Below are 12,500 nucleotides of genomic sequence, written 5' to 3'. Positions count from 1 at the left end.
ACTAAACAACATGGAGCTACAACACAACACAAAGCTACATAAAGTGCATCGAGTGCAAACAGTGCAGACAAAAAAACAGTACAGACAGACAGACAGACAGACAGTACAGACAGACAGTACAAACAGTACAAACAGTACAGACAGACAGTACAGACAGACAGTACAAACAGTACAGACAGACAGACAGACAGTACAAACAGTACAGACAGACAGTACAAACAGTACAGACAGTACAGACAGTACAGACAGACAGTACAGACAGACAGTACAAACATTACAGACAGTACAAACAGTACAGGCAGACAGACAGTATAAACAGTACAGACAAACAGTACAGACAGACAGTACAAACAGTACAGACAGACAGACAGACAGACAGACAGTACAAACAGTACAGACAGACAGTACAGACAGACAAACAGTACAGACAGACAGTACAGACAAACAGTACAAACATTACAGACAGTACAAACAGTACAGACAGTACAGACAAACAGTACAGACAGACAGACAGTACAGACAAACAGTACAGACAGACAGTACAAACATTACAGACAGTACAAACAGTACAGACAAACAGTACAGTACAGACAAACAGTACAGACAGACAGTACAGACAGACAGACAACACAATACAACACAAGACAGTGTGGGACAATACACATAACACAAAATAGCACCGACCAGTAAACCTGCTGTACACGCTGAATCTACAGTAGTGTGTAAAGAGAACTATAAAGACTATAACCGAGAGTAAATATAAACAAACACTATGCAGTGCAGAAAACAGCAGCAGTCAAGAGACGCAAAAAACCAGCATGTAAACAGTGTAATATGGTGGAGTATAAATATTTATAAATGATGGTGAAATGGATTGAGATGAGTAATGAGTGTGTGAAGTTCAGGTTGTACAGTTCGGTAACACACAGTTGAGTGTGTGTGTGTGTGTGTGTGTGTGTGTGTGTGTGTGTGTGTGAGTTGTAGTTCAGTTCTGTGTATTGAGGAGTCTGATGGCTTGTGGGAAAAAGCTGTTACACAGTCTGAATGTGTGACCCCAATGTGTGGGGGTGGGGGTGTGAAGGGGGTGTGTGAGGAGTGTGTATGAGAAGTGTGTGGTGTTGTCCACAATGCTGTTGGCTTTGCGGATGCAGCGTGTGGTGTAAATGTGCATGATAGAGGGGAGAGAGACTCCGATTATCTCAGCTGTCCTCACTATCCTCTGTAGGGTCTTGCGAGATGGTGCAGTTCCCAAACCAGGCAGTGATGCAGCTGCTCAGGATGCTCTTGATGGTCCCTCTGTAGAACATGGTCAGGATGAGGGAAAAGGAGATGAGCTTTCCTCAGCCTTCTCAGGAAGTAGAGATGCTGCTGGGCTCTTGGTGATGGAGCTGGTGTTGAGTGACCAGGTGAGGTTCTCCGCCAGATGAACACCAAAGAATTTGGTGCTCTTGACGATCTCCACGGAGGATCCATCGATGATCAGTGGGGAATGGTCGCTCTGTGCTCTCCTGAAGTCCACAACCATCTCTTTGGTTTTGTTAACATTCAGAGACAGGTTGTTGGCTCCACAGCAGGCTGTTAACTGGTGTACCTCCTCTCTGTATGCTGACTCATCGTTCTTGCTGATTAGACCCACCATGGTCATGTCATTGTCGACCATCGCTGAGTCAGCAGAGGGAACAGCAGTGGGCTGAGCACTGGGGCCCATCAGGGCTGTGGTGGTGCTGGAGAGCCTGTTCCAGCTGTCGTCTTGTAGTTTGTGATCACCTGGATGCCCTGCCACATGCGCCGGGTGTCTCCGGATTGTCTTGGGGTGTGCGCTTCGCCTTTCTGATGGCACGGGACAGTTTGGCCCTCGCTGTTCTTAAGGCCGTCTTGTCCCCTGCTCTGAAGGCAGAGTCTCTTTGTTTCAGCAGTGCACACACTTTTGCGGTCATCCACGGCTCCTGGTTGGATGGTATTGATGGTCCTGGAGATGGTTACGTCCTTGCTGATATAGCTGGTCACTGATGATGTGTACACCTCCAAGTTGATGGAATCGCCGTTGGTTGCAGCCTCTCTGAACATGTCCCAGTCAGTGCATTTAAACAGTCCTGAAGAGCAGAGGCGGCTCCTGCTGGCCAGGTTTTCACCTGTTTCAGAACCGGTTTAGAGCGTCTGACAAGCGGTCTGTATGCTGTAATTAGCATAACAGAGATGTGGTCTGAGTAACCAAGATAGGGGCGGGGCTCTGCACGATACATGCCGGGGATGTTTGTGTAAACAAGATCCAGTGTGTTCACTCCTCTCGTTGCAAAGTCCACATGCTGGTGGAGTTTAGGAAGCACAGTCCTGAGATTCACATGGTTGAAATCTCCAGCGATAATAAACAATCCGTCGGGGTGAACATTTTGCAGGTCGCTAATCGTGCCACAGAGTTCACACAGTGCCTCCTTAGCATTAGCGCTGTAGGAATATACACTCCGACAATGAAAGCAGTGGTGAATTCCCGTGGTAAATAAAATGGTCTGCATCTTATAGTTACAATCTCCACTAGCAATGAGCAGTAGCATGAGACAAGCACAGAGTTCTTGCACCATTCCGTGTTGATATAAACACACGCCACCACCGCAAGTCTTACTGCACAGAGCTGCGTTTCTGTTGGCACGGAACACGGTTAGCCCATCTTCCGGAACTCTGTCGCTAATTCACGTCGCCATGAAAAAAAAGATGCAGCAGTTTTACCGTAAATACGGTAAAAGCACCATTTCTGGATCCGGAGAGGCCGCTGCGAGCTACTGCCGCACCACCATCTCAGATGCCCGCCATCTGTGATGGTCGGGGTGAAGGTGCACGTGTCAGGTTTGGTTTAGATCTTACCCAGTGTTCCTCTTTGTGAAGCTTCCTGAAGGTCATACACACACACACAAGTCATGAAGGTCATGGTCATAGAGATCCTGGATCTCCTCTTTGTGATTCTGAAGTTGTGAAAAGAACTGAGTGACAGAACAGAGGAGTTTATACACAGTGCTTTGTCACGTTCCGACCTTGTTGGCAAGAGATCTCAGAACGCTTGTGTGTGTGTGTGTGTGTGTAAGAGAGAGAGGATTATTCCTGAAGATGAAGGACCACGCTGTGCGGCATTATTGAATAAAATCACTCCTGGCCCTGGTCCTGTGTCTACTTTAATGTGCGCTCGGATCTGATTGCGTTCTGATAATGTGGGAACAATTTGGACAATTAAAGTTATTCATCACGAGGCCGAGGCCAAGCGCACATACACGCACACAATCACACACTCATGTACACACTCCTTCTATTTGCTGATGGAAAACATGACATTCAAGCAGCACTAGATATTTTCTCCATCTTCTGCTCCTTCGTCTCCTTTTTATTTTATGAGCCACCTGTGGGACAGTGTGAGTGAGTGTGTGAGTGAGTAAGCGTGTATGTGTGGGACAGTGTGTGAGTTTGTTTCACACACACACACACACACACACACACACACACACACACACACGTTCTTCTCTAGCTGTCTAATTACTCAAAGGCCAGTTGATGATGAGCTATCGAGCGTTTCCCAGCGGCTCGTCCTCAGGGACCGACGTCACAGCGTCATCACGTGTTTGTGCTCGATACGAGAACCGAATATTTCCTCCACACAGGACACGGGACGTAAAGGTCACGCTGGTGATGTCACAGATTCCTTCTGGACAGCTGGACTGAGCGCTGACCTCTGGCCCTGGCCTTTTGATGGAGAAATGCTCAGTGCCTTGGGTTCTACTGAAACACCTGGAGCTGAACTTTTAAACTGGAACACAAACCTTAATTTGAACATTTATATGGTTCTTCACACACACACGCACGCACGCACGCACGCACGCACGCACGCACACACACACACACACACACACAATTTGAAGCCCTTAAACCTCCGGTTTCTACACTTTGGATCACCAGAATACATGTGTATCATGCTCCTACTGGTTACAGTATCATAATAGTATGTTCTTACCAAATCCATTTAGGAGCTGTTACACCAGTTTAATATCAATATCCTTCTTATGGCAGAGCTCTGCCCACATCAACACCTTTAACTACACCCTCCTAAATATAATCATATTTTAAACATTATGATGAAGATCCAGGTGTAGGTGTGAGATGCCTGTCTTCCTCTGGCATCTGCCCATCTTACTTGCAGTTCGGCGCGCTCTCTCTCTCGCTCTCTCTCTTGCGCCCACCCGAGTTTCCTCGTGGACCAGCATGCCTTTCCTGGTGTCTGTCTGAGTGCACTCGCCAGCCGGCATGTCTTACTCTGCCGCCCGCCCACGCTCAGTCACCGTTCACCGACCCTTCCGCCGGTCGCTGCTTGGTGTCTCTCCCCGCAGCTGGTGTCTCCCCAAGGCTGGTGTCTTGCTCCTCTTTATTGGCGTTGCTGGTCTAAAACAGAGTGCACTGATTAGTCTCATCAGCTGCAGGTGTTTCTTACCGCTCGTTTCATCCATTTGCTCACCGCTGGCACACCCCGTATACACTATAGAACTTCCACCACGTGCAAAACTCCTCCATGAAGCTCAGTGAGGTCATTAGGAATCGTGTACAATCGCTGGCTCACTCTGGATGGAACTGGAATTGGATGTTACTATGGTTACAGGTATTTATAAGCAGAGCATTTAACTTCCAGCCAATCACAATCCACTATTCACACCTGAACTTTCAGCCAATCACAATCCACTATACACTCAATCTTACCTCCCTCACCTTGTCTCCAAAACGTCCTGTCCCTCTAATAAACTCGTTTCTAATCCTGTTGATCCTCATCACTCCCAATGAACATCTCAACATCTTCAACTCTGGTACCTTCAGCTCCACCTCCTGTCTTTTACTTAATGCCACTGTCTTAAAGTCTGCACCAATCAGCAATCTTTCATTCCTAGGTTCACGTTCTACCACTTCATCTAACTCTCCTCCATCTCACAACACACTTTTGGAGCATAAACACTGATGACATTTATAATCGGTCCTTCAACTTCCAGCTTCACGATCATCACCCTATCAGAAACTCTCTTCACCTCCACTACACTCTTACTGTACTCTTCCTTCAGAATCCCCCCTACACCATTTCTCTTTCCATCCACACCATGATAGAACAGTTTAAACACCTCCAATGTTCCTGCTCTTACTCCCTTTCCACTTGGTCTCCTGAACACACAACATCTCTACCTTTCTCCTCTCCATCATATCAGCTCCCTCTCTCCCTTTACCAGTCATAGTACCAACATTTAAAGTACCAACCTGAACCTCCACTCTCCTCCACTTCTCCTTTCCCTGCTGTCTCTGTAGATGTCTTCCTCCTCTCCTTCTCCTCCTTCAGACAACAGTAGCACAATTTACACTGGTACCCTGTTGTTAATGATACCTGTGGTGGTTGTTAGTAATCCGGGCCTCCACCGATCCGGTATGAAGTTCTGATTCCTGATCCGTATATTTGATTTGGCACATGTTTTACTCTGGATGTCCTTCATAACACAAACCTCCACATTTATCCAGGTTTGAGACACTGAGAGTCACCTGACCTGTGTAACTATAATGACTGTGTTTTATAATAAATAATAATCATTTAAAATAATAATTGTACAAAATTATTTAAGTTGTAATAATTAAGTGTTTGATTTTCACATGACAGTTTTTAAGTATTTGTTTATTTTTATATTTAAATGTTGTTTTCAAAAATTATTTATTAGTTAATTATTTATTTGCCCATTTTTGTGTTAGTTTTTCCTTTTCAAAATCATTTATTTTCAACTGTTTATTTTTTACTTTATTTATTTATTTATTTATTGTTTGTATGTTTTCTATTAGAAATCAATAATCAACAGTTTAATTTATCTGCATATTTAATTGTATTTTATTTGTATTTATTGTCACTGATTTGTTACGTCAGTGTTTTGAGCATGATGTCTTTCTGTTCAGAAGTGATTATTAAACACATTTATATCACATGTGATTTGTTGACGTGTAAAGCAACTCCTTCACATGATTTTCACATTAATGTGATCAAGTGTGTGTGTGTGTGTGTGTGTGTGTGTGTGTGTGTGTGTGTGTGTGTGTGTGTGTGTTCTTGTCTTTTTTCCCACACTTCCACACGGCCACGTGGTGTGAGTTTGTCCTCGTCTCAGCGTTCTTCCCCTTATCTCTTCCTCTGTCCCAGTGAGGTGATTTGAAGGCCATCAGATGGTGAAGGAACGAGTGAAGTGCTTGTCCTGTGTGGGAGCAAAAAAGGAGAGACACACACACACACACACACACACACACACACACACACACACACACACACTAACAGGCTGCTATTACAGGAAATACATAAAGATTTAAATTGTATTTACATATTCACATTGTATTTACATTTATACAGAGTACAACATGTAGTGAAATACTTTTTATGACTGTCCAACATGTCAAACATGAAAAATAGAATATAAAAATAAAATAAATTAAATAAATAATTATAATTTAATAAAGTATAAAACTATAAAACTATATTAAAAGTATAACTATATAACTATAAAGTATGAAAAATGGCTAATATATATAATATATGGGGTTATAGGATGATGAGGTGATAGAACAAACGGTGGGGTAATGGGGTGATGGGGTGATAGGATGATGGGGTGATGGGGCAGAGGGTGGGGTAATGAGGTGATGGGGTGACAGGATAATGGGGTGAAGGGGAAAGGGTGGGGTAATGGGGTAATGGGGTGACAGGATGATGGGGTGATGGGGCAAAGGTGGGGTAATGGGGTGATGGGGTGACAGGATGATGGGGTGATGAGGCAAAGGGTGGGGTAATGAGGTGATGGGGTGACAGGATAATGGGGTGATGGGGCAAAGGGTGGGGTAATGGGGTGATGGGGTGACAGGATGATGGGGTGATGGGGCAAAGGGTGGGGTAATGAGGTGATGGGGTGACAGGATAATGGGGTGATGGGGCAAAGGTGGGGTAATGGGGTAATGGGGTGATGGGGTGACAGGATGATGGGGTGATGGGGCAAAGGGTGGGGTAATGGGGTGATGGGGTGACAGGATGATGGGGTGATGAGGCAAAGGGTGGGGTAATGGGGTGATGGGGTGACAGGATAATGGGGTGATGGGGCAAAGGGTGGGGTAATGGGGTGATGGGGTGACAGGATGATGGGGTGATGGGGCAAAGGTGGGGTAATGGGGTGATGGGGTGACAGGATAATGGGGTGATGGGGCAAAGGGTGGGGTAATGGGGTGATGGGGTGACAGGATAATGGGGTGATGAGGCAAGGGTGGGGTAATGGGGTGATGGGGTGACAGGATAATGGGGTGATGGGGCAAGGGTGGGGTAATGGGGTGATGGGGTGACAGGATAATAAGGATGATGGGGCAGAGGGTGGGGTAATGGGGTGATGGGGTGACAGGATGATGGGGTGATGGGGCAAGGTGGGGTAATGGGGCATTGAGTAAAGAGGTGGAGCTGGAGGTAGCAGAGCTGAAGACGTTGAGATGTTCGTTGGGAGTGACGACGATGGACAGGATTAGAAATGAGATTATTAGAGGACAGCGCATGTGGGACGTTTTGGAGACATTGAAATGGTTTGGACATGTGCAGAGGAGGGACATGGGGTATATCAGTAGGAGAATGCTGAGGATGGAGACACCAGGAAGGAGGAAAAGAGGAAGACCAAGGAGGAGGTTTATGGATGTGGTGAGAGAAGACATGCAGGTAAGTTGGTGTGAAAGAGGCAGATGTAGAGGACAGGGGGGTATGGAGACGGATGATCTGCTGTGGCGCCCCCTAATGGGAGAAGCCAGAAGAAGAAGACGATTATTATTATTATTATAGTTATTATTATTGTTGTTTTCTATTAATGAATTAATGTATTTCTTATAATTAGTCTTTTAGATATATTATTACTGAACATAAAGTGGAACATCTGGACATTTATTTGGTCGAAGGAAATCTTCAGACCGTTACATTACTGAGTTGTTGCATAAAAACAAAGGGAACATACACGTGTCTCTCATAAACCACTCAGGGTTTTCACACATATACTTACACAGCAGAATAGTATACATGTGTGTTAGTGCACATACATTTTTTTATATTATAATAAATACTGTAAATGCAAACATTGGCATTTTAGTGTGTGTGTGTGTGTGTGTGTGTGTGTGTGTGTGTGTGTGTGTGTGTTTAATAAAGTATAATGTAAACCATTGATATTTAGTATTTAGGCCAATTTAACAGTAACTATAAAGTCTGTGATGTTCGCTTTGTGTGTGTGTGTGTGTGTGTGTGTGTGTGTGTGTGTGTGTGTGTGTGTGTGTATCAGCAGGCCATGTTACAGTAATGACTTCTGCATCACTGGTCTTTAGAAGCTGATATCTGAAAGCACATGACAGACGAGTGCTCATTATCATCAGTAAATAAAGAGCTTTTATTGAGAGAGAGAGGAGAACGAGGCGATTCATGAGCGCCGGGCGTCTGCTCGGCTAACGGGGCAGATGTCGCAGATTAGCAGTTGCTCAAATGCGTCTGATATCGCAGCTCAAACGAGCGCAGTAATGAGACGCAGTGTGGCAGGTCAGGGCCTTAATGACAGCGCTAAGGCAATTTGAGCTGCTCTGGAGCAGGACAGGATTTACTCTTACATCTGCACTCTTTTTTTTCTGATGTGGGAATAATAAATTCAGCCCACTCACAGTACCCTGGCACTCCGAGCACTAGCATGTGTGTGATTTTTATTATTATTATTATTATTAAATATATATTAAATAAATAAATATATATATATCTGTAGGCACAAACAAACTTCATTATCACCAGTGAACATTCAGGGAAAGGACATTGTGAGAGTGGACTCTTAAATACCTGGGTGTTCATCTGAACAGTAAACTAAAATGGACAGATTATAATGAGGTCATTTATAAGAGAGGACAGAGCTCTTTCTGCTGAGGAAACTAAGTTCTTTTGGAGTGCAAATAATCAATTATCAATTAAATTAACACGTATATCAGTATAGATATTACACTCTCATTTAAATCTATTACAATTTATTAATTTATTTTTTTGGAGCAATGTTTTTCTAATTAAATTTGACGCTAATTTTGTTTATAACGCTAATAGACTACAACTCCCATGCGCAAGAACTACAGTCAGTCAGTAATACTGTCGCAAAATTGTCGCAAAAAGAAAACGACGCCACGGGAAACGGCGCGTCGGTTTGAAAGAGTCAACAAACAGCTAGCGACGCTATCGGTTCAGTTGCTAACACAAGTGACTTATTTATTCGGTCAAATTATTGTTTATTAAAGTTTGTTGTTGTTTATATTTCAGCTGCGATGTTTATTTTACACGTTTCTCTCCTGTAAACCGACTTTACATTCAGGAAGTTTAGCGGAGTATTTCAGTACCTCAGGATCCAGCTGTGCGCGTGAGTGTCTAGAAAATTAATACAAATATCTATCTATCTATCTATCTATCTATCTATCTATCTATCTATCTATCTATCTATCTATCTATCCATCCATCCATCCATCCATCCATCCATCCATCCATCCATCCATCCACGTTACTGTGTAAAATGTACATAAAAACAGAATGTAAATTGTAAATCTTATAAACCTGCATTTTGTTGACATTAAACAGAAGAAAAACTGAAATGTTTAAAATGATGAAATGTAGAATTGTAATGAAAAAGAAGGTGATTTTGAATTTGATGCTGAAACACGTCTGAAAAACATGAGTAATGAATGAGGTTGATTGACAGCAGGTCAGTGAGATGATTGGGGTATAAATAGTGCATGTTAGAGAGTCTCTCAGAAGTAAAGATGGGCGGAGCTTCACCAGGCTGTGAAACACAATAATACAAGTTCCTCATCATTTACAGAACATCATATCATCAACAGAATCTGAAGAAATCATGAGGGACAAGGGTGAAAATGTATATTGGATGACTGTGATCTTCGGGCCCTCAGGGGCCACTGCATTTAAAACAGTGATGATTCTGTAGTGGAAATCACTGCATGGGATCATTAATACCTCCAGAAATCATCGTCTGTGAACACAATTTTCCGTCTCATCCTCAAATACAGGTTCAGTCTCTCTGAGGTAAAGAAGAAGTCGTGATATCTGATGGTATGGTGGTGCATTAGCGCCTGTGAAATGAGCAGCTTGTACATCTGGAAAGGATCCATCAATGCTGGATGCAGGTTTTAGAGCAACGAATGCTTCCATCCAAAAAATGTCTTTTTCAGCGTATTTGACGACAATGCTAACTTCATTCTGCATCTATTACACCAGCATGACTTTATAGTAGAAGAGTCTGGGTGATGAACTGGTCTGTCTGCAGTCTAGACCTTTCACCATTTACAAACATTTGGTGCATCATGAAACAAAAAACACAACAAAGAAAACCCAGAACTGTTGTGCAGAATCCAGTATCAGACACACCTGGGACAATATTCCTCTCCAAAACCTCAGAAACTGCTCTCCTCAGGTCCCAGATGTACAGGACTGTTAAGAGAAGAGCGAATGCTACACAGTGGGGAAACTGCCCCAACAAATTAAATATCTCTAAATATACACATCAGAAAGTAGTTTATCTTCTTAGTTTATACAGTTTATATTTCTGTTCTCGTGTCTCTCTGTAGATGAGTGATGTCCTGTACAGACACTGAGAGACTGATCCTGCTGCAGGAGCAAGTCAGGAGTCTGAGTCAGGAGCTCGCTCAGTGTCAGGTGTCTCTCTCTCTCTCTCTCTCTCTCTCTCTCTCTCACACACACACACACACACACACACACACACACACACACACACACACACACATATACAGTACAGACCAAAAGTTTGGACACACCTTCTCATTCAAAGAGTTTTCTTTATTTTCATGACTATGAAAATTGTAGATTCACACTGAAGGCATCAAAACTATGAATGAACACATGTGGAATTATATGTGGAATTATATACATAACAAAAAAGTGTGAAACAACTGAAAAATATCATATTCTAGGTTCTTCAAAGTAGCACCCTTTTGCTTTGATTACTGCTTTGCACACTCTTGGCATTCTCTTGATGAGCTTCAAGAGGTAGTCACCTGAAATGGTTTTCACTTCACAGGTGTGCCCTGTCAGGTTTAATAAGTGTGATTTCTTGCCTTATAAATAGGGTTGGGACCATCAGTTGTGTTGTGCAGAAGTCAGGTGGATACACAGCTGATAGTCCTACTGAATAGACTGTTAGAATTTCTATTATGGCAAGAAAAAAGCAGCTAAGTACAGAAAAACGAGTGGCCATCATTACTTTAAGAAATGAAGGTCAGTCAGTCCGAAAAATTGGGAAAACTTGTGTCCCCAAGTGCAGTCACAAAAACCATCAAGCGCTACAAAGAAACTGGCTCACATGCGGACCGCCCCAGGAAAGGAAGACCAAGAGTCACCTCTGCTGCGGAGGATAAGTTCATCCGAGTCACCAGCCTCAGAAATCGCAGGTTAACAGCAGCTCAGATTAGAGACCAGGTCAATGGCACACAGAGTTCTAGCAGCAGACACATCTCTACAACAACTGTTAAGAGGAGACTGTGTGTATCAGGCCTTTCCTGGTAGAATATCTGCTAGGAAACCACTGCTAAAGAAAGTCTACAAGCAGAAGAGACTTGTTTGGGCTAAAGAACACAAGGAATGGACATTAGACCAGTGGAAATCTGTGCTTTGGTCTGATGAGTCCAAATTTGAGATCTTTGGTTCCAACCACCGTGTCTTTGTGCGACGCAGAAAAGGTGAACGGATGGACTCTACATGCCTGGTTCCCACCGTGAAGCATGGAGGAGGAGGTGTGATGGTGTGGGGGTGCTTTGCTGGTGACACTGTTGGGGATTTATTCAAAATTGAAGGCATACTGAACCAGCATGGCTACCACAGCATCTTGCAGCGGCATGCTATTCCATCCGGTTTGCGTTTAGTTGGACCATCATTTATTTTTCAACAGGACAATGACCCCAAACACACCTCCAGGCTGTGTAAGGGCTATTTGACCAAGAAGGAGAGTGATGGGGTGCTGCGCCAGATGACCTGGCCTCCACAGTCACCGGACCTGAACCCAATCGAGATGGTTTGGGGTGAGCTGGACCGCAGAGTGAAGGCAAAAGGGCCAACAAGTGCTAAGCATCTCTGGGAACTCCTTCAAGACTGTTGGAAGACCATTTCAGGTGACTACCTCTTGAAGCTCATCAAGAGAATGCCAAGAGTGTGCAAAGCAGTAATCAAAGCAAAAGGTGGCTACTTTGAAGAACCTAGAATATGACATTTTTCAGTTGTTTCACACTTTTTTGTTATGTATATAATTCCATATATAATTCCACATGTGTTAATTCATAGTTTTGATGCCTTCAGTGTGAATCTACAATTTTCATAGTCATGAAAATAAAGAAAACTCTTTGAATGAGAAGGTGTGTCCAAACTTTGGTCTGTACTGTATATATACACACTCTCTCAC

General features: G+C 43.6%; 1 protein-coding gene across 8 annotated transcripts in view; it reads left to right on the top strand.

The window, feature by feature from the left end:
* The first annotated feature begins 9,177 nt into the window (after positions 1 to 9,177).
* The window catches only part of cntln (centlein, centrosomal protein), a 101,254-nt gene continuing 97,931 nt past the window's right edge, over positions 9,178 to 12,500 (top strand). For 6 of the 8 annotated variants that reach the window (XR_006928703.1, XM_046875363.1, XM_046875332.1 and 3 more), the window contains exons 1-2: positions 9,205 to 9,437; positions 10,657 to 10,744. Coding sequence is in view for 7 of the 8 variants with exons in the window: in XM_046875363.1 (XP_046731319.1) it covers positions 10,664 to 10,744 (81 nt within the window). In the remaining variant the exon portion in view is untranslated. Of the gene's footprint in view, positions 9,438 to 10,656; positions 10,745 to 12,500 lie in introns of all 8 variants that reach the window. The other 2 variants (XM_046875318.1, XM_046875324.1) reach the window with 2 other exon arrangements.

Source organism: Silurus meridionalis, chromosome 2 (genome assembly GCF_014805685.1).
Source record: "Silurus meridionalis isolate SWU-2019-XX chromosome 2, ASM1480568v1, whole genome shotgun sequence".
Classification (NCBI taxonomy): domain Eukaryota; kingdom Metazoa; phylum Chordata; class Actinopteri; order Siluriformes; family Siluridae; genus Silurus; species Silurus meridionalis.
Note: the sequence above shows the minus strand (reverse complement) of the source record. Positions and strands in the feature narration are given on the sequence as shown.